The sequence below is a fragment of the Carex rostrata genome, chromosome 34 (assembly GCF_964058835.1).
Source record: "Carex rostrata chromosome 34, lpCarRost1.2, whole genome shotgun sequence".
In the NCBI taxonomy this organism is placed as follows: Eukaryota; Viridiplantae; Streptophyta; class Magnoliopsida; order Poales; family Cyperaceae; genus Carex; species Carex rostrata.
This window is the reverse complement of record NC_135951.1, coordinates 3,580,066-3,604,273: the sequence shown is the minus strand read 5'-3', so window position 1 is coordinate 3,604,273 and position 24,208 is coordinate 3,580,066. Positions and strand designations below refer to the sequence as shown.

General features: G+C 31.9%; 2 protein-coding genes across 2 annotated transcripts; one reads left to right on the top strand and one right to left on the bottom strand.

Moving 5' to 3' along the window:
- Window positions 1–20,909, top strand: LOC144548977 (uncharacterized). The gene is made up of 3 exons (XM_078297716.1): window positions 1–241; window positions 19,904–20,233; window positions 20,835–20,909. The coding sequence occupies exons 2-3, from the start codon at window positions 19,928–19,930 to the stop codon at window positions 20,880–20,882; spliced, it is 354 nt and encodes a 117-aa protein (XP_078153842.1). The 5' UTR covers window positions 1–241; window positions 19,904–19,927; the 3' UTR covers window positions 20,883–20,909.
- Window positions 8,980–12,706, bottom strand: LOC144548964 (uncharacterized). The gene is made up of 2 exons (XM_078297702.1): window positions 9,578–12,706; window positions 8,980–9,486 (listed from the first exon to the last, which is right to left on the bottom strand). Exons 1-2 carry the CDS (start codon window positions 12,624–12,626, stop codon window positions 9,128–9,130), a joined length of 3,408 nt encoding a protein of 1,135 aa, XP_078153828.1. The 5' UTR covers window positions 12,627–12,706; the 3' UTR covers window positions 8,980–9,127.
- Window positions 20,910–24,208: the final 3,299 nt, after the last annotated feature.

Genomic DNA, 24,208 nt, shown 5'->3' with positions numbered 1-24,208 from the left:
AACCGACCTGGTAAGAGCAAATCCAGAATTTGAAACTATAGACCCGAAACCTGACGAGTCTTTGCAAATAAGCCCAATTAGGCCTTCTAGCCCAATTTAGGGCGAATGCTCGAAGTCAAAAGTGGAATTGGGTCAAGATCGACCTGTTTTGAATCCAGACCTGGCAAGATCTAATAATCCAATACAGACTTCACAACCGCCATATCAGACATTTCCTACAGGAGCCTTGGCACAATATTTGGTCAGTGTTCTTGTGCATTTTGTACTTTTTTATTTTTTTTATTTTAAGAGTCTATTTGTCACATGTGCTTGCTTGTGCGAATATATAGCTTGTTGAAACACAAACTGTTGAAGGTCAAAATTAGATTAGACGTGCTTTAGACGTGTTTCAGCTATATTTAGATTTGTTGCAGCAGAAATATAAGTGGGTAGTTATTTAATGTTAGTGGGTAGTTATTTAATGTTAGTGGGGCTATATTTAACATTATTTATTTGTAACAGTAGCTAATATAGAAGAGCTGTTAGTTAATTTAGGGATTCAAAAGTTCTAAATTTAGGTAGTCAGTTTTGTGTATGTGAGGCTATATAATCAGCTTTTGTATTTGTATTTGTGGTGTACGAGAATAACAAGTTAATTAAAGATTTTGCTGCAGAAACTCTCTCTGTCTTCTCTGTTAGGTTAGCCATTTTTTTATTTGTTTACAACATAGCTCATAGCCCTCATTTTACAACCCAAAAATGTAAAATCACATGTATCCTTTAATAGAGAAGGGTTAATTTAATACAAAAGCTTCCTTACGATTATATTTAACAGAAGTTCTTTGGCCTATGACCCTCATTTTTTAGTTGACAAGAGTGAATTTAAAAATTTCCATCTAAATTATTGTGAAAACTATATTATGTTCTCATTAGACAAGTGATTTGAGTTAGAAATTTAGAGAGGTGTGATGAACAATAGGAGGAATAAATTTGGAGGGCCCTTGGAGAAATTACCTTGGTCTGATCTCTAGAGTTTAGGTTTTAGGGTTTAGGGTTTAGGGAATGCTCATGCTAGTAATGGGTGCTTGTAATTTTCAAAATACCAGCAACCAATGGTTTCTTCTTCCCTTCATTTATTATTATTTTTTGATTGAAGACGCCTACTCATATAAACTGAATTCAGTTGAACTAACAAAAAAAAAAATGGTAGAATGGAGGCGTATAATCAGGGCAAGTGTGTCCATCTCAGGTGTGGCAACACAACCAAAACCAACTACAACAGATGTACTATTGCCTCCAGTTACAGCAACATCAGTTACAGCAACAGGTTTTACAGCAAAATCAGTTGCAGTCAGGTCATTCCTCGCCTAGCAACAACTCTTTACTGGAGAAGCAACAGATTATGTATTACCAGCAAATGTATCAGATGTATTTGCAGCAGTCGATGCAAGTTCAACTGCAACAACAGCAGCATTGGTACCAGTTTCAGCAACAGCAGATGGCACTAGCCAATACACCTCACTCTCAAGTCTTTAGTTTTTATGTTGTTTATTTATTTATTTATTTATTTGAATACATTTTTATTTAAGTGATGCATAGCGCTGATTGGTCCATACTATGGATCAATTTTTTTGCTTGCAAAGTCCAAATGAGCGATCTGTACCGTTCAACATGATTTCCATATGAAAATGTACATGCAGATCAAATTTTACATTTTTTTTAGATTTTTTTCACTATTTTTTAAATAGGTAGAAAATCACTTGATCTCAAGATTATTGAGCATTTAAAAGTAGTGATGTCAACCTATCTAAATAAAATAGTAAAAAAAATTCTAAAAAATGTAAAATTTAGTTTCTGTTATAAAATAAATATGAACAAGCATAAAGAAGAATAAACAAGATAGAGAGAGAAAAATATGACAATATCTTTATTCATACATTTCTCATATGTGTACAATACAAGATTACAATGCCTCTATTTATAGGCTACCAATTGTAAATGCAAAACCATTACAATAATAAATATGAAAATGAATTATAAATAGTATTGGGATATAAATTCCAATGGTAGTGGGGTAGTGGGGATTAATATTGAGAGTTACAAATAAATGAACCATCCACTATATTCATAACACTCCCCTTGGATGTCCATTACATAAGAATATGTCTCATTAAAACCTTACTAGGAAAAACCCTATGGGATATAAACCTAGTGAAGAAAAAAGAGTACAGTATTCTTCTAAATACGCAACTACATTCTTACCAGGAAAACCTAGTGGGAAAAACCATGGTTAAGGAAAATATAGTGCATATTAACTCCCCCTCATGACAGTATCAATCAAGATTTTTAAGTTGGCGAACTCCAATATTACGAACTAGCTTTTTGAATATTGCAGTAGGGAGTGCTTTAGTGAATAAATCTGCTGGATTTTTCACTTGAACGAATTTGCTGAACATTAATAACATTATTCTTTTGGAGATCATACGTGAAAAAGAATTTTGGTGAAATATGTTTTGTTCTATCTCCTTTAACGTATCATTTCTTTCATTGAGCAATACATACAATATCAGGATTATTTCTCTAAAAGATAAGCTGCATGTCTGATAAATGTGTTGAATCACATATCTTAACCAAACACATACTCGGCTTGCTTTTGTGTATTGCTAAATTTTCTCATAGGTAGCGAAATATATGTTTAATTATATGCCAATATCTTCGCATGAGTGAAGAACTATATCTTGCTAAATTTACATCAAATGATACATCATGCATTGTATGTCCATCAAGATATATAAGTGCTCATATTGCACTATGATATGGTACTATGATATGTCCATCAAGATATATAAGTGCTCATATTGCACTATGATATGTCCATCAAGATATAATTGACCAAATAGTTTTTCATCATTTTCTCGAGGTCTAAATGATCTTTATTCACATCTAATGATCTTACAACTATCGTGCTTAATGAATGTTATTTATCCATATAAAATTATTTCAGCACTCTTGCAATATAATTTTCTTGATGCATAAAAATATCACTTTTAAATGTTAAATTTGCAATCCAATGCAAAACTTTGTTATTCCAAGATCTTTTATCTCAAATTCTTCCTTTAAATTTTATTCTTTTGGAAACTCTTCAGGAGTTCCAATGATACTTAGATCGTCAACATAAACTGCAATTAATATAAAATCATTTCTATATCTTTTCATGAAAATACATGGACAGGTCATATCATTCTTATATCCATGTTTCAATAAATATTCACTTAAACGATTATAGCATATGCGTCCATATTGCTTTAATCGATATAAAAATTTATTCAATTTAACTGAATAATGTTCTCGAGAACCTAAATTATATGCTTCAGGCATCTTAAATCCTTCAGAGATTTTCATATAAATATCATTATCAAGCGAGCCATTTAAATAGGCTGTAACAATATCCATCAGGTGCAAATTAAGTCCTTCATAGACTGCCAGACTAATTATATATCAAAAGGTTGTTGGATCCACCACAGGTGAGTATATCTCAAAATTTCATATTTTCCATTTTATTTTCTCATAAATATTCATTTATATCCTACTGGTTTTATACCTTGAGGTACAAGGACTACAAGTCCAAAAACTTTTCATTTGTCAAGATAGTTTAACTCTACCTCAATTGCACTTTTCTATTTTGGCAAATCATTTCTTTGTCGACATTCTTTAATAGACTTCTAGTCATGATCCTCAATATTTATTATGTTTAGCGCTATATTATATACAAAAATATTATTGATATCAATTTCATCTCGGTTCCATCTTATTTCATTCATGATATAATTTATCGAGATCTCATTATTTTCATGAATTTCAGATACCTGAGTTTCTGCTGGAACTTCAATATTACTTATAATTTTATTCTCTTCTGGAGTTTTATCTGAAATTATCATATCCTCGACTTGACCATTTTCATTCTTTGCCCCTTTTCTTTTTTGAGGATTTTTATATTTTTAATCTTTGGAACCGATTGCTTTTCCACGCTTCATGCGTGTTATAATTAGTCTGTCCAACAGGGACACCAACTTTAATTGGAGCATTAGCAGCTGGTACATGTGATTTGGTCACTTTCTTTGAGTCTGTGAGTGTGTCTGGCAATTAATTTACTAATCTTTTCAAATGAATTATCTTTTGAACATTTAATTCACATTCTTTAGTACGAGGATCAAAATAAGACAATAATAATTCATACTAATATATTTTTTTCAGCTGATAGTTTTCTCCCCTAAGTTGGGAATTTTTTATTCATCTAAATCACAACCGGCAAAATTAGCCATGAATAAATCTCCCATCAATGGTTCTAGATACTATATTATATATGGAGATTCAAATTCAATATAAATTCTCAACTTTCTTTGATATCCCATTTTAGTGCGTTGTGGTGGAGCAATTATAACATATACCGCACATTCAAAAATTCTTATATGGGAAATATTAGGTATGTGACCAAAAACTAATTATAAGGGGAAGCTTTATAATAGCTAGTTGGCATGATGCGAATTAGTTTTGTTGTATGTAAAATATCATATCTTCTTTTTATATACGAACATCTACAGGATGTTTAACATTAATTTCGATATTGTCTAGACGTATTTTCATAATTAGATTATGCTCTTTAATCAAATCTATTGAGCAAGTAATTTCGCAAACGCCAGGTTGCGATTTGATAATAAACATACATGTGACCATCTTATTGATGCATCAATTAAAATCATAAAATAATCAAATGGTTCACATGTTGGATATATTGTTCCACAAATATCATATTGTATACGTTCTAGAAATAAAACCAACACAAAAAAAATTCATCAGATAAAAGAATCTTCTAGTTCTTTGATGAATGTTCATAATAATTATCTATTATTTTTCGCATCACTATTGATCCGGAATGGTCCAACTGGTCATACCAAACTATAAACATATTCTTGTATGTAAACTTCTGGTTTAGAATAACATGTGTTTCAATTGCACAAATATATGTGTAGTACAAGTCAGAGAAAAAACATATGCAATTTATTTTCAATATGCATTGTTTCTCATATATTCAATATTTTTTTTCATTAGTTGTCTCAATGTGATATCCATTTCAGTGGATATTATTAAAACTTAACAAATTTATTTGAGACTTATAAGAATATAATACATCATCATCAATATAAATATGTATTCCTCCAGGTAACAACAAAATAACTCTTCTGGAGCTTTCAATCAATTTTTTTTATAAAAATAAATAAACACCATTTCAATAATAATCAATAATAAAAAGAATAAAAAAGTAGTATTAAAAAAATTAAACATAAATAAGCAAATTTTATCTTATATTTACATTTTTTTATGCACTACAATCAATATAAATAATAAATAAGTATTAATTCATTTTTCAAAATAAAGAATGAACAACTATTCATTTTTTTTCTTATCTAACAATTTTCTGTAACAACATAAAAGATAAAAATTAAAATTCCACCTTATAATGTAATACCTCTAATGAAATAGATAAGCTTCTTTAAGGCATTGTATTAATAGAAACGAACAAGCTTCTTTTAGGGCATTGTATTAATAGAAAATTAAATGATTTATGAAAGTAAATCATCTCTTTTCAAATAATTTTGTATAAGTTTGATATATTATATTTTTTTTTCAAACAGTGAGGGCTCAATTTTTCATAAATGTCACCTATTTTATATATCTCTTTTTCATCATTCAAATAATGTCAAATCATTTGACTAAATTGAGTTTGTCCATAATAGTTCAATATAATGTTTTGATGTACTACAGGTACATTGGCGTACAACAGGTACATGACTAATAATGGTATGAATTTTCTTATTTGCCATTCTCTTTACTTTCTAATTATTTCTCCACTTCTAGTGATAATTCTTTTTGTTCATTTATTTTTCCACTTCTAGTGGAATGATGCACTTTTTCTTTATTATCACGTCCATATCTAATAGTTTGTCCATCATATTATTTTCCACTTCATGTGTAACTATTATTTTGTTCAACCAGAACAAGACATGTGGCTTCAATAATTTATTATAATTGAACTTCAGATCAATTGATAAAATTGATGAAATAGCTTCAGGCCAATTTCATTAATATAATTTATATTCATATGGCTTCGGGTCATTTCATTAACATAATATAATGTAAAAGATAATGTATAAACTCGAAATATTTCTTGAATCTTCTTCGGAAATAGTACATCAAAAAATTCCACATCATATAAATCTTATTGAAATCTTCTTCAAGAAGATATATTAAAATATTCTCATATTAATTTTTGTGAGCCACAGAAATCTTCGTCAGGAAGATTAAATTATTAAAAAAAAAATATGAACATCACATTAATTTTTGCACATTATTTAAATTTTTTTTCATTATCTTTCCACTTCAGGTGGAAATATGTATTTTTGTAATAATCATCATGATAATAATGCTATATTTACTTCAAGAAATGAAGCAAAACAAATTGAATTATTTTGTCCAACAACTTATTATAATCTCTTCAACCATAAAGAGATAATAAATCAACTTAGAATATCTTTTAACTTCTTCAAGAAGATTAAATTATTGAAAAAAAATATATATAAACATCATGATAAATTTGCGCATCATATAATTTTTCTTTATATCTTCTTCAAGAAGATCTTCTTAATATCTTTGGAAATCTTCTTCAAGTTGATAAAATGGCTACAATGGCTTCGGGCCAATTGCTCGGTGCATTTTATAAAATTGAGAATTTTCGTAATATCTCTTGAAATCCTCTTCAAGAAGATTCAATTATTGAAGAAAAAAAATATGAACCACTATACAATATTTATACATCATATAAATCTACTTCAAGAAGATTTTTCTTTTAAATCTTCTTCGGGAAGATTAAATAAAAAATGCACTTCATATAAAATTTTATGAATCATACTATACATCTCAAAATAAATATAAATAAATTGATAACTTATTTCATTTAGCAATTACTAGGAAGTATTATTTATATAAATAAAATTGAAATAAAAGTTACTAAAATTACCTCGAATTTTCAACTAGTAGAGCTCTCGTGCTGATAACGTGTTATAAAATAAATATGAACAAGCATAAAGAAGAATAAGCAAGATAGAGAGAGAAAAATATGGCAATATCTTTATTCATACATTTCTCATATGTGTACAATACAATATATTACAATGCCTCTATTTATAGGCTACCAATTCTAAATGAAAAGCCATTACAATAATAAATATGAAAATGAATTCTAAATAGTAGTGGGATATAAATTCCAATGGTAGTGGGGTAGTGGGGATTAATATTGGGAGTTACAAATAAATGGACCATCCACTATATTCATAACAGTCTCTACATACATTTTCATATGGTGATCATTTTGAACGGTTCATATCGACTGTTTGGATTTTGAAAACGAAGATATTGATCCATAGTACGGACCAATGTGCGCTATGCATAGTACCATAGCCAATTTGCAAACAACTAGCAGTCTAACCAAGGAAAGGAGATCCCTCACGTTTTTTTATAAATTTTTTATTAATTTGTTTATAATTTAAATTATATTTATGGGCTACAGCACTTGAGTTAATTCAAAATTTGTATGAATTTTGTGTTCTTTTAATTGTTTGCAGGATAAAGAGCAGGTAGCATCTTCGCATCCGTCAACTCCTATCAAATAATCTTTGTTTTGAAATGGATATGTGAGGCAATTAGTGGCTTTTTTTTTTTTTTTTATCTTGATAGATCTAATGGACTAGGTTGTAGTTTAGGTGGAATTTGATGAAATATATTATTGTTTTGGAGATGATTTAACAAATTGCACAGTGTTACTTAAAAGTTGTGTCAATTTACGTTTTTTAACATTGCAGTTTTGACATTGTACATCACACAGGCTATAGAATCAAAATAGCATTGCATATGCTTAGTGCGCTGCATGAAAATATAAAAAATATCTTAGTGTTAAATTTACATGATGGTTTATCATAACAAATTTCAAATTGGGTATTCAAAATCAATAATTTGAAATTACTTTTGTAACTGGGATATTACTTCTCTCCAAATTAGTTTGACATACAATTAATTATTTAATTGGAGGTTGTGCTATTTAAATCAGTAGAAATAAAACCCAAATAGTGTTGTTATGTTGCTCAAATGAAATCAGCCAAAATGTAAAGTTCATTAAATAAAGTAGCTCAATTGGAAATTTCTTATTTTCTGTTGGAATTTTGAAATTTTCTTTTTTGCTTGATCATTTGCTGTTAAATCTATTTTATCTGATTTTTGCATCTCCAATTGCTAAAAAGTGTAAATCATCTTGCTTTGATAATTAAAAAAAAAGCTTTAACATATTTTGTAAATAAAATAAAATAAAGGTCCTTCCTGCAATTTTTTTTTTATTTTTGCCCACCTAAATCATATGCATATCTAATCTGGAATAAATAAAGTGTTTATACATTGATATCTACAATCACGTGGTGCTTTTCTTCGACTACAATAAGACATTTTTTTGACTGTTATTACAATCGCCACGTGACAATAAGGTGACAACAATCATGTGTTTTAAGATTTGAGAATCTTTCATTGGGCCTTGATTCTCAGTCAGGCCACCGGCCCACTGTCAAAGAAGAGAAAGGAATTCATATCACCTAAGACACATTTTTTTTTTGGTTTGAATCTGATCCATTCATTACATATTAGCACGAATCTCAAAGGATCCATGTGCATTAAAAGTTTGACGGGATTGATCCGGATTATGATCAGACAGTCTGGATTGAAACTCAAATGGTGAGGTAATGCAGAGGATCCAGATTCGAAGATAGTAGCTAGGTGCATCCCCACACAGATCCGCCACGGTTTTTGAATAATTTTTTAGTTTGGAATTCTGATCATCCAATTAGAACCTGGTTCAATTCCATTTATTTCAAAATTCATAAAATTGTATTAAAAATCATATCAATTTTAGCTGTTACTTTCACCAATTCATTATTACAACATATATACTACAACACCATAAATTACCACAACCATTGCCCAATTTTACATATAATACATATTTAGTGGATCCCTTCCTCTTCTCTTTTGATCCTATTATTCTCCATCTCTATGGCCTAAGCACCTTTGTTCGTGCTGAGTTCAACTCCTTGGTAACATCTTTGATAGAAATGCGCTCTTTCGGCGACTCTTTGGAGCACAGAAGACCACATTGAATCACTGAAACCAAACAACTATAGACATTTTCAGGTGCATATAGATTGTGTTCTCCATCTGTTTCAGAGAATAATTTAGGGTCGACAATGTCCATGACTTGGTCGGGGAAAGCCATCTCAACTTGCTTCTGAAGGCTCAAACCATCTCTGATTCTCTCGTCGGTTGGACTTACTCCAGTGAAAATCTCAAGTAGAAGAACACCGTAGCTGTAGACATCTCCTTCTACCGATGGTCGACCACCCATCCCATACTCTAGACAATGAAAAGTTAATAGTTACAACCCTAAATTTAGTACAGAAGCATACTAAAAAAAATATCAAATAATAAGCTTTGTTATATATACCTGGAGGAATGTAGCCAATAGAACCTTTGATTCCACCAGTGCTCGACATTGATTGAGAAGGCATGGTATCAGGTTCAAGCAAAAACCTTGCTAATCCAAAATCACTCACATGTGCAGTCATGTCATCATCCAAAAGTACATTACTAGGTTTGAGATCACAATGCACGATTGGTGCAGGTAAATGGTAATGGAGATAATCTAGTGCTGTCGCTACATCAAATGCAATGTTCAATCTCTGGATGAGGCTGAGGCTTCTGAATGGCTGATCCGTCCATGCATTTGGATGCAACCATGTGGCCAAGCTATCATTTGGCATGAACTCAAAAACCAAAGCCTTGAAATCATTACCTTGGTGGTCTATGCTAGAGCACAAACTCATCACTTTTATAAGGTTCCGATGTCTCACATTTTTTAATGCCTCGCATTCAGAAAAGAAACTTCTAGAAGCATGGTGTTTCTCAAGGTTTAACACCTTCACCGCAACGGTTGTCTCATTCTCGAAGCTCATAACGGCTTTGTAAACTTCTCCAAATGAACCTTTTCCAATTAGATTATTCGGGGAGAAATTTTCAGTAGCTCTAAGAAGGTTGTTGTATGAAATAGGCTCTAACCCATATTTCAAACCTTTATCAGATTGTGGTTTGTTTCGAGGGTTCTTTCTGGTATAATAAATCACTACTAAGCAAATTATTGCAGTTATACAAATAAAAGAACCAACAATAGAGGGTATGAGCACCATGTTTCTTCGGAAGTGATTTCTCTGTGTGGAAGGTTGTGAAATGCAGTGTGACAAATGCATTTGAGGTACTCCACCACAAAGCTTTGGATTTCCTCTTACATCTAGACCACTGGCATTCTTGAAAATTCCTTCTTTTGGTAATTCCCCCTCGAAATTATTGAAGGAAATATTCAAATGTTGTAAGTTCATTGTGGCCAGGAATTCAGGGACTCGACCAGAGAACGAGTTGTTAGAGACATCAAGGATTTGCAACCCTGTTAGTTTGCTCAAGCTGGATGGAATTGTTCCTCTTAACAGATTGCTATCAAGATAAAGGGATTGAAGTACCTGGCATTCACCAATTGTGCTAGGAATCTCCCCACTTAACTCGTTATTCGAGAGATTAATTGATTGTAGGTTTTTCAAGTTACCAATTTCTGGTGACAAGATGCCAGTTAGATAATTGTGTGACAAGTCCAAACTGATGGAAAGAGAAGGAAGACCCATGATTTCTTTGGGAATTTCACCTACCAACTTATTATTTGAAACTTTCATGGTTTCTAATAATTTCATGCTACTTAACTCTGGTGGTATACTCCCTTCTAATGCATTATTTTCTAGATATAGCTGGGTCATTTGGGTGAGGTTGGCAAGAATTACGGGGATTTGACCTGAAATCATGTTATTTTCCAGATATAATGCTCCCAGTTTGAAAAGATTACCAATTTCTACTGGAATGCTGCCACTGAGAAACATTCTGCTTAGGTCAAGCCAGTTTAAGTTATTGAGTTTTCGGAGCTCTGCTGGTATGCTTCCAGAAATTGGGTTACTAGACAGTGTGAGTGTAAGAAGACTATTAGAAAGGTTTGTTATAGAACTAGGTAACACTCCTCGTAGTTGGTTGTTGTGAAGTTGTAAAGTTTCTAACAAAGTACAATTGGTCAAAGCATCCATGAAACTCCAGTCAAGTGGTCTCTTCGCTTCTAGTTGATTAGAAGCAAAAACAACTTCTTGAAGATTTTGTAAGGCTCCCAAGCTAGATGGTATCATGCCACTGAAGTAATTATTACTTAAGCCAACATCAATAAGAGCAGAACAGTTGGATATGGATTGTGGGATCTGTCCTTTGAGTTGATTGTTATGGAGGCGTAGATGTTTTAACTTTGGTAAAGAATTGCACATATCAAAAGGTAGAGTTCCAGTAAGCTGGTTAGTAGTAAGTTCCATAGTAGACAATGCTGAGAGATTGAAAAGAGAGGGTGGTATTTCGCCCGAGATGTTGTTCTGGTAAATGTTAAAAAATTGGAGGTTTTCAAGCTTCCCAAGTTCATCAGGGATGAATCCACTTAACATATTTGTGGAAAGATCAATATCTGATAAACTTTGAAGATTACCCAAGGTATGTGGGATGGAACCATAGAATTTATTAATCTCAACATAAAGTTGCTGTAAGTTAGTAAGGTTGCCCAAGCCTGACGGGATGTGACCACTAATGCTATTTTGGAAAAGATAGAGAAGTGATAGTTCGGTAAGGTTACCAAAGGTAGGTGGGATGGAACCTGTGAAGTTATTATTGTAAAGAAAAATATATGATAGGTTAGTAAGTTTGCCTAAGTCATCTGGAATATCGCCATCAAAATTATTTTGGTAAAGATAAAGATAGATTAGGCTACTAAGGTTGCCCAAGGTCGAAGGAATTGATCCTGTGAGATTATTGACAGATAGTGATAAATACTGGAGCTGTGGGATGAGGCCGAATTCCAATGGTATGCCTCCTGTGAGGAAGTTATTCTTCAGACTGATTTTTTTCAATTCTTTCCATTGCGCTAAGTTAGATGGGATGGTTCCATGGAGATTATTAGATTTCAAAGTAATAACTTCTAGATTTGAACAATTACATAGAGTAGATGGAATGCTACCATCGAGAAAATTCACACTCAAGTTGAGAAAACGTAGCCTACCCAAGTATCCCATCTCTACCGGGATGCTTCCTCTAAGCTGGTTATCAGAGAGACTCATCCTTTGGAGAAACGTGAGATTTGCTAGAGATGGAGATATATAACCTGACAATTGTTTGGAGTCGAGAATGAGAGCAGTCACTCTATCAGGATGGTGGCGGCCACACAAGATCCCTTGCCATTGACAGTGGTGCAGTGACTCGTTCCATGAGGAGAGGACTCCAAATGGGTCATCATGTATTTGGGACTTGAAGGAGAGAAGTGCTGATCGATCAGTTTTACTAGTGGTTACTATGGCAGCGAGAGAAAAAGAGGATAAGGTTAAGAGACTTAAGAGGAGGTGAATAGTGAGCACGCTATAACAACGTTCCATGATTTGTGAAATGATGGCAATGGGTTTCTCTCTCACAGAGTTCTTCTCTTCTTATAATTAAAGGGAGATGTATGGTTAGAAAAAAGTTGACCACAAGAATTCTCTCTTGAGTCGTTCTAGTGCTAACTGCTATTCTGTCATGTATGACGTCTTATTCGAAGTTTTGTCTTCAATGGTAAGTAGAAACTGACTAGATTGGACTTGACTATTTTCTTAATTGGAACCGGAATTGTGGCTCATTTTACATTGAACGCACTGATAGTATTTTGAATATGACTCATGCTAAAAAGGTCTAAATTCAGAATGTGAAAGCTGGAGATGACTGGATATGAAATAAATAAAGTATGACAGGAGATGAAAATATATTATAGTTTACACAAATTAGTACTTTTCGAATTAGACAATAGCATGTTGAACAAAATACATTACTCATATAAAAACATATATATAGTGTGCAATATCGGTGGCGTAGCCAGGATTTTGATCAGGGGTGGGCAAAAAAATGAAAAAAATTACAAATTTAATCCAATTTTTAAATATTAATTATATTTTTCGTCCATATGCTTATCCAATTAAAAAATAGGAAAATAAAAATATAGAAGGAAAAATGAAGGTAAGAAAAAAAATATAAAACAAATTCAAAGACAAATAAAAAAACACAATATTAGGAGAAATGGAGGCATATTGGATTCCTAAATGGAAAGAAAGAAAAGTAAAAGAGATGGAAATGAGAGTAAATGAATGGAAATGGAGATATCTTACTAATTAAAATGGAGTCGAGGATAAAAATATGGAGCCAACTCTTCTCTTAATAAATCTCACATATTGCCTCTTTATGTTTGATATATATATATTTTTTGTCTCTTTTGATAGTTTTGTATTTGTAATTTATCAATAAATTATAAAATTAGAATCGTGACCCCTTCATATCTTATCAAACAAAACAAAAAAGGATTGGAATTTGCCATTTTCATATAGGCCAGTTATTTGATTTGAAGGAATGTAAAAGAAAAAACAAGGAAAACACTTTTGATATTTTTTTTGGTATTAATTAGTATTGTGTTTTTTGTGTTTTGTCCACTTTGATTACTAACTTACACATGTGAATGTGATAAAAGAAGAATGACTAGAGACCTGTAAACTAGCAGGGTCCACAATAGCAGGTCCATAATAATAATTTGTAGACCTTCAAATGACTTGCGAATTTGTAGACTAGCAGGGTCTACAATAATAATTCCAGAATTTACTACGGACATGTGCTCTTGTTTCCTTGTCGGACGAAGACTTTGAGTAGACCACATCTCTTATGTTTTTATTCCAATCCCAAGCTAATTTCTGTAATTTGCTATGAAATGGAGCTTTAATTTTCATATTATGTAAAGAGATTAAATCGGATATTTGAAGATAGTTTTTATTTTACTTTTGAGTTAGGATGGTCAAATATTATCAGAAATGTAACATTTATTCTATTTTTTTATGCTCAATACTTATTGTTCACTTTCATACAATTTGGTTGTATGGTATTTCTAATTTATCAATAAAATATATTTTTAGAATAATTATTTAAGTACTCTCACTCCAGCACCCTAAAATTCTGGTGGCGCCCATTTAGAGAAATTATGTACTATGTTTCCCACTAATTATACGATCCTCACTATTTATTATTTTAAAAAGATATTATATGGTTCCCACTAATTAATTATATGGCCCCACTAGCTAATTATTATTTTAAAATGTGTGCAACCCTCTTCCCCTGTGGTTCCCTTTTTCATTCTCCACACTAGTCCTCGCGTCAACATTCATAGATATAAATACTTGAAAGATAAAAATAAGATATTAACACTTAAAAATTAAGATATTAATACTTTCATATGTAACACTAGATGTAACATTTATATTCCATTTTCTTATGCTCAAAATTCATTAAACAATTCATGCTTTTTTTTGTCTCTTTTGATTGTTTTGTATTTCTAATTTATCAATAAATTATAAAATTTGGAAGCCTGATCGCTTTCTATCTTATTAAACAAAACGAAAACAAAAAGGATTACAATTGGTCATCTTCTTATAGGAATGTAAAAGGAAAAACAAGGAAAACACTTTTGATATTTTCTTGGTATTAATTAGTATTGTGATTTTTGTGTTTTTCAACTTTGATTACTAACCCATGTGAATGTGATAAAGGAAGAATGACTAGAGACCTATATTTGATGTTGACCTTCAAATGACTTGCGCATTTCTAGACTAGCAGGGTCCACAATAATAATTCCAGAATTTATTGCGGACGTGTGCTCTTATTTTCCTATCAGAGGAAGACTTGATGAGTAGACCGCATCTCCTATGTTTTTATTCAAATCCCAGCTTTCTAAATTATGTGATTTGCCATGAAATGGAGCTCTAATTTTCATATTATGTAAAGAGATTAAATCGGATATTTGAATATAATTTATATTTTACTTTTGAGTTGGTTGGTCAAATATTATCAGAAGTGTAACATTTATTCTATTTTTGTATGCTCAACACTCATTGTTCACTTTCATACTTTTTGGTTGTATCGTATTTTTAATTAATCAATTAATATAAGATTAGGAGCTTGATCCGGTCTTATTTTCACAAAATAAGATTGCCAATTCGTCATCTTCTTTCCAGTTATTTTATTTTATATTCTTGGTTTTAGTAATGTGTTTAATAGCTTGGGACGTTTCCACTTTGATGACTAACACATTACTACAAAAATGGGATATTTAATGCCCATTTTCTTTCGGTTTAAACTAATTTTGATCTGAAACTGATAGACCAACGCTGTGGTGGCAAGTTTGTAAATAAGTTGTCATTTTCTTATATCGGTTCTGACTTTTCTTACCAATAGCTAGTAAATAGTCCCAATTTTCTGATATCGGTCGATAACTGCATACCGTAGAAGATAAATGACTTATTTTAGCGGAACGTATGTTCTAACTGATATAACTATTTCATGATCTTCTGATATCAGATCGTATATTAGTTTCGATACAAGGAAGTCGAACTTGTTCTGTTGGTTGCATTTTGATCCGTTAAAATATAGAGACATTAATTTCGCGCCTCTTCCTTGAAGCCTGGAGGTCTTCTTCCTCTTTATTTCTCCTCTCTCTTTTACGGTTTAGTAGCTGCTCTATTTCTCATTTTACTATTGCATCTTCCATTACGCATGCATGCAATGATGTGTACAGGGGTGGACCCAAGATTTTCGTCGGAGAGGAGGGCAAAAAAAATATCAAATCGGGTTTAAATAGTTTATCGGATTTAAACCCATTAAGTTATTGGATACTCGATAAAAAAATAATACTTTGACTTATATTTTCTAATGTCCTGACTTATCATTTTTGATGTTTTAACTTATAATTCTAATTACCAATCATAATTCAAGAAATTTATTTTGATTTTAACAATAAATTTAACCCGAATTACAAATCAAACATTCAGAGGGGGGCAAAAAATTTTTCAGGGAGGAGCAAAGTCGATCGGTACCAATAGATCACCACTAAAACTCAAAATTCAGGAGCGGAACCAAGATTTGAATATAGGAGGGGCTAAACATCATTTAAAAAAAAAATCATAACACAAAATCTTTCACTATTTGAGTTCATAAAAAGATACAATAAATAACTAGCATCAACAAAATACTATGTCTATCAGAACTAAATTAAAAACATGAAATTCATATATTATTTAAATTTCGACCCATGATTTCCTAAAAAAATAAATTCAGCAATAATCTCATCTGTGTACAAACTATATATAAAAAAATAAATTATCATTTTTTATCTCAAAATTACAATGAATAATAATTTAAAAAAGTACAGAAACCTTATTTAAAATTAAATTTTACACCTCTTCTTTAACTTTGTTTTTGTTTTTTGAATTCTTTCATATGCTGTTGGATTTCGCCCCTCTTCAAAAATTGATTAATTTGTTTTCTTTATTGGTGATCAGGAAGAGTCGAAGAGATGCTCAATTGCTCAATGGAATTTCTTTTTTTCAAGCATTGATGACATTTCCATTTTCTTTTTCTTTTTCTTTATACGGTTAACTTTCCAAATTCCAGCAAGAAACCAAGAAGTTGCCAATTTTTTAATATTGATGGTACGCAAATCTAGGACTCAAGATTGCAAATTGGAAATAAAAAAGTCAGAAGTTGCTCAAATTTTATTTTTAGACTCTATAAGTTTGTAATAATACATAGGGGGCCGCTATGTACGTACAAAAATATAACATTTACATGAACTTCTATATACTTGATTAAAAAATAAAATAAAAGGGTGGTTTACCACCCCCTCAATAGTACTATGTTTCGCCACTATTCGATGTACAAAAGTTGTGAAATTTGTCACCCCCAAATTTGGATGTAGCGAGAGTGAAATTAGCGCTGGTCCTTCTCTTCCCTTTCTTCTCTCTTTCTCTATGTCATTATTTCTAGAGCACAACCTTAATATTTTTTTAAATCTTTTTCAGGTAAATCTTAATTTTTTTTAAAATCTTTGTTAAGAAGATTAAATCATTAAAAAAAAATTGCACATTATATAAACCTTGTTGAATTCTTCTTCAACAAGATTTGATTTTACTATCTCTTGGTTGAAACAAATTAGTTGCGAGACTTGTTTTACTAGTAAAATTTATCAATCTCATAATTAACATCCCTTTAGATCGCTACAAAGAAATAACGAAGTGAAACGTTAAAAGCTCTCCTGAACCGCTAGTATCGGGTATTAATTAGTTTACATGATCTCTTTGCATCTCCTCTCATGTTTTTCAATGAATGAGAGATCAACTGATGACCCAGCAACAACGTCTGATCAATCATTGGTTGGGATGGGATATTCTCATATTCCTATTCATAGTCAAACAAGTCCCGTGATCTGTACTGAAATTTTATATTTCCACATGGTCTGTTTCATGGGAGCCACCATATGTGGAAAAATTGCCGAGGTCCCTCTATAATAATAAACAACATCGGATAAGACAATCCTCAAATTAATATACAAAGCCACTTTTGTCTCTCCGAGACCTAATATTCACACATAATAATCAAGAAAGAATATTAGGTGGAGAATTTACACGCAATAATATAATAAAGAAAGAAACATTTAACCTTCCTTTCGAAAATGAGGACAACTTAGTAATATTTAATAATGTTCTTGTGCACATTAAATAGGTGAATGTATAGTCTTATAAATTTATCTGTGCACTGAATTGTTAAAAATTTAACTAATTTATCCAATATTAGATCACTTGCACTTTAAATATGTGGCTGCCTATCTTGGTTCTTGTTTGGATTAAATGATATATTTATTTATTTAGTAATAGAGTATTTTTGGAATTTTTTTATAAACCATAATTAGAAAAAAATATTTTTATGAATCCAATATTACTTTTTTTTTTTTTATAAACACTATAAGAACTGAAATGCCATTTCTATCCCTTTTTTTTATTTTTGGGACCAAATTGACATTTCGGTCCCAGTTGTTTTCACAGATTTTGAAAAAAAAATTCGTTGGAAAATTGTAAAAATACCTGGGACTGAATTGCCAATTCGGTCCAAAAAACAACAAAAATTTCGGGACCGAAATGACATTTCGGTTCTTATGATTTTTTAAAAAAAAAAAAATAATAATGTTAGTTTCATAAAATTATTTTTTATAATTATGGTTTATAAAAAAATTCGTATTATTGAACTGAAATATATATCGGTTGCCACGAAGCATTATTTAATAATGGAAAAGTCTTTATTTTTATTTTCTCCTGCCACGAACCAGCATTTCTATTTTGTGTGCATTAGTGACACTTGATTTGGGAGTAGCTGTTGAAGGGAGGTTTGACTTTGTCAATGGCTCGAGTGAGTCAGGAAAAGAAGAAATGAGATTAAGCATTGGGCCTAACAGGCCCAGTATGGAAAACATGGGAGCTGTGATAATTGGGCCACAGATGAAGACCTCAAGTTTTATCAAATTTCCTTGTTAAATCCAGATTTACTCTTCAATAATTCAAATATTTACAGATTTGTTATTCAATTTAGCAATTCAGATCATAACATTTTTATTTTTCTCTTGTCAATCTCAAGGAATTATATTGAAGCAATCACATTTCCCCCAGCTATTCAGATTTCCATTTCTCTAAATATTTACAGGTACAGTCCCCCAGCTATGCACACTGAAGCTAATTATTTTAGACCAATTTATCATGTTTTCAACCAGATAAATGCAAAGAAAAACAACAAGTGAAATATCAGTTGACAGCATTTTTTCTACAAAACAAATACAAAATTTCATAAAAGAAACAGAAAATTCAATGCTACCAAGATCTTGTTAATCTTTTAATTTGACACCTTGAAAAAAAACAGAAATTTCAAATTTACGAGATACAAATGAAAAACAAGATTTGTTGTACTTTATCTCACTTATAGGAACCTTATTATTCAAATTCAAGCAAAAACAGAGGAGTCAAATGATCTCCATATATAAAAAAAATTGTGGGTTTTTTGTCCAAACAGCTTTGGACAAAGTTTCATCCAAAGTCAGACTAATTTTAATACCAATAATGGTATCGATCATAGTAGTGATGTTGAGACAACTACAAATCTGATAAGAGCAAATCCATAATCTGAAGCTATACACCCGAAACCTGACGATTCTTTCCAAATAAGCCCAATTAGGCCTGCTAGCCCAATTCAGGGCGAACGCTCGAAGTCAGAAGTGGAATTGGGTCAAAATCGACCCGTTTCGAATCCAGACCTGGCAAGATCTAATAATCCAATACGAACTTCACAAACACAATATTCTTTGGTTTGTGTTTGTGTGCATTTTGCACTTTCAACCTTGTTTTTTTTTAATTTTAAGAGTCTATTTGTCACATTTGTTTGCTTGTGCGAATATATAGCTCATAGTGTACCCATAAATGTAAAATCATATTTATCCTTTCATAGATAAGGGTTAATTTAATAGAAAAGCTTCCTTATGATTACATTAAACAGAAGTTCTTTGGCCTATAACCCTCATTTTTTAGTTGACAATAGGAGGAACAAATTTGGAGGTTTGAGCTCTAGAGTTTAGGTTTTAGGGTTTGGGGTTTGGGGTTTGGGGTTTAGGGAATGCTCATGCTAGTAATGGGTGTTTGTAATTTTCAAAAACTAGCAACCAATGGTTTCTTCTCCCCTTTTATTATTATTATTATTATTTTTTTTTAGTTAAAACCCCTACTCATATAAACTGAATCCAGTTGAACTAACAAAAGAAATATGATAGAATGGAGGTGTACAATCAGAGCAAATGTGTCCATCACAGATGTGGCAACACAACCAAAACCAACTACAAATGTACTATTGCCTCCAGGTACAGCAACAGCAGTTACAGGAACAGGTTTTACAGCAAAATCAGTTGCAGTCAAATCATTCCTCGCCTAGCAACAACTCGTTGCAGGAGAAGCAACAGCAGTTGCAGCAACAAATGATGTATTACCAGCAAATGTACCAGATGTATTTGCAGCAGTCGATGCAAGTTCAACAGCAACAGCAGCAGCATTGGTACCAGTTTCAGCAACAGCAGATGGCACTGGCCAATGCACCACACTCTCAGGTCTTTTAGTTTTTATGTTGTTCATTGTTTTCTTTTATTTAAAGAGTGAGGTTTTGGTGCTATGCATAGCACGGATGGGTCTGTACTATGGATCAATTTTTTTGCTTGCAAAGTCCAAATGGGCGATCGGAACTGTTCAACATGATTTCCATATGAAAATGTACTTGCCGATCAAATTTTACATTTTTTTTAGATTTTTTACTACTTTTTAAATAGGTAGAAAATCACTTGATCTAAAGATTCTTGACCATTTAAAAGTAGTGATTTCAACCTATCTAAATAAAATAGTAAAAAAATTCTAAAAAATGTAAAATTTAGTCTCTATGTGCATTTTCATATGGTGATCATTTTGAACAGTTCATATCGATTGTTTGGATTTTGAAAATGAAGATATTGATCCATAGTATGGACCAATGTGCGCTATGCATAGTACCATAGCCAATTTGCAAACAACTAGCAGTCTAACCAAGGAAAGGAGATACCTCAGGTTTTTGTATAAATTTTTTATTAATTTGTTTATAATTTAAATTATATTTATGGGCTACAGCAATTTAGTTAATTCAAATTTTGTATGAATTTTATGTTCTTTAAATTGTTTCAGGATAAAGAGCAGCTAGCATCTTCGCATCCGTCAACTCCTATCAAATAATCTTTGTTTTGAAATGGATATGCGAGGATAAAGAGCAGCTAGCATCTTCGCATCTGTCAACTCCTATCAAATAATCTTTGTTTTGAAATGGATATGCGAGGCAATAAGTGGCTTTTTTTATTTTTTTATTTTTTATCTTGATAGATCTAATGGACTAGGTTGCAGTTTAGATGGAATTTGATGAAATATATTCTTGTTTTGGAGATGATTTAACAAGTTGCAAAGTGTTATTTAAAAGTTGTGTCAATTTGCGCTTTCTAACATTGCAATTTTGACTTTGTACAGCGCACATGCTATAGAATCAAAATAGCATTGCATATGCTTAGCGCGCTACATGAAGCCAAAACTGCTCTGTTAAGATATTAACCCAGATTTGTGCTGGGTTTGTAATATCCTTGCATTTGATTTTTAACTATTGGTAATTAAATAATAATAACAAAAGAAAACAATTAGCAGATCAAATCTAACAAGACTGAAAGTGCCCAAAAATTTTAACATTAAAATATCAGAAGTATCTTCGTGTTAAATTTTACAGGATGGTTTATCATAACAAATTTTAAATTGGGTATTCAAAATTAATAATTTGAAATTACTTTTGTAATTGGGATATTACTTGTCTCCCAATTAAATTAATTCTTTAATTGGAGGTTGTGTTGTTTAAATCAGTAGAATTAAAACCCAATTAGTGTTGTTATGCTGCTCAAATGAAATCAGTCAAAATGTACTCAAGTTCATTAAATAAAGTAGCTCAATTAGAAATTTCTTATTTTCTGTTGGAATTTTGAAATTTTCTTTTTTTGCATCTCAAATTGCTAAAAGGTGTAAATCATCTTGCTTTGATAATTAAAAAGAAGGTTTAACATATTTTGTAAATAAAATAAAATAAAGGTCCTTTCTCCAATTTTTTTATTTTTGCCCACCTAAATCATATGCAAATCTAATCTGGAATAAATAAAGTGTTTTTACATTGATATATAAAAAACACAACTTTATTTTAAACCCCTACACGTGGTGCTTTTCTTTGACTACAATAAGTCAACAAGACATCCTTTTGACTGTTATTACAATCACCACGTGACAATCACGTGACAGCAACCACCTTAAAGAATTTGAATTGTATATATGGCCTTAGATATGCAATTATTTCCAAAACTGCCATGGAAAGCTAAAGCCAGTGGGGTTTTGTGTGGTATTAGTGGATTAACAATACCCGGGTCTGGTATACCCGACCATACCCGCCCGTGCCCGCTACCCGGGGTACCCGTGCCCGAGCCCGGGTATGGGTCGGGTACTCGGGTACGCGGGTACGGACAAAAACCGGACCGGACCCGTTTTTTTGGACCAATACCCGACCATACCTTACCCGAGTTTACCCGTACCCGACTATACCCGTACTCTAGTACCCGAGTACCCGTACCCGATACCCAACTACTGTTCATCCGAATTCAAAATTCAAAAATTCTGAAAGTTCATAAAATTCATAAAATTGTAATCATCCAATTAGAATATGATTCAATTCAATTAATTTGAAAATTCATAAAATTGTTTTCAAAATCATATCAATTTTAACCGTTACTTTCAACAATTCGTTATTACAACATATATACTACAACATCATAAATTACCACAACCGCTACCCAATTTTACATATAATACATATTTAGTGCATCCCTTTCTCTTCCCTTCCAATCTTTTTTTCTCTGTCTCTATGACCTAAGCAACAACTTTGTTCGTGCTGAGTTCAACTCTTTGGTAACATTTTTGATAGAAATACGGTCTTTCGGTGATTCTTTAGAGCACAGAAGCCCACATTGAATCACTGAAACCAAACAACTATAGACATTTTCAGGTGCATACAGATTGTGTTCTTGTTGAATTTATGCAATTTCTGAGGAGAGATTATTTTGAGAAAACAATTATTTCATTTTTTTTCTTCTTTACACTGTTACCATTCCTATATATATTACAAACATCTAAGCTACTGTTTTGTTACCGTTTGTACCTTGTACCTATGTACAGTATACCTATTTGTTGAATATATGCAAGGAGGCCCCTTTACTTCCTTGATTTAATCATAGCCTTCTATTTCTAGATCTATGATGATTATTAATCTGAGATCCTAGATCCTATTTCTCAACACTCCCCCTCAAGCTTGGAATGTATATATCATACAATCCTAGCTTGCTTGAAATTTTTTCAAATGAACTCGGGTCCAAGCCTTTGGTGAGGATATCCGCTAGTTGATCTTCACTCTTAACGTATGGTGTTTCTATTTCCTTTGCTTGAACTTTTTCTCTAATGAAGTGACAATCCACTTCTATATGTTTGGTTCGCTCGTGGAATACCGGATTCGATGCGATATGTCTTGCGGAGTTATTATCACAATACATCTTCATTGGTTGATCACAAGCAATGCCTATTTCTTTGAGTAGATGTTTTATCCAAGTTAATTCGCATGCGGTTGACGCCATGGCACGATATTCCGCCTCCGCGCTAGATCGTGCCACAACGTTTTGTTTCTTGCTTTTCCATGTGACTAAATTTCCGCCTACAAATGTGCAAAAGCCGGTAGTGGATTTTCTATCAAAACTTTCAGCCCAATCTGCATCGGAATAGCCACATATGATATTAGAATTATTGTTTTTCATCCAAATTCCCTTGCCGGGATTTTTCTTTAAATACCTTAAAATTCTATTTATTGCCTCTAGGTGTGGAGTTCTTGGTGAGTGCATGAATCTACTAATTTGGCTTACGGAAAAAGAAATATCCGGACGGGTGACCGTTAGATAAATTAGCTTTCCAACTAGCCTTTGAAATTGGTTTATGTCTTTACTTGGTTCACCATCCTCATCATTTAATTTATGCCGGTTATCAATTGGGGTAGAGATTGGTTTGCATCCTAATTTACCGGTTTCCTTTAAGAGGTCTAAAGTATACTTTCTTTGGGAGATGAAGAGTCCCAATTTTGAATGTGCTACCTCTATTCCTAGAAAATATTTTAAATATCCAAGGTCTTTGATGTCAAATTTTTCCTTTAATTGGCTTTTAACTCTTTTAATTTCTTCTACGTTATTTCCGGTAACTATAATATCATCTACATATACTAGTACAAGGGTTATATTTTCTCCATCATTTTTAATAAATAATGAATGATCGGCACTACAAATTTTAAACTTGCAAGAAATTAAATAAGAGCTAAGTTTTCCATACCATGCCCGTGGAGATTGCTTCAATCCATAAATCGATTTATTTAACCTACAAACTAAATTAGAATTGTTTTCCAATTTATGGCCGGGTGGTAGGTTCATATATACCTCTTCTTCAAG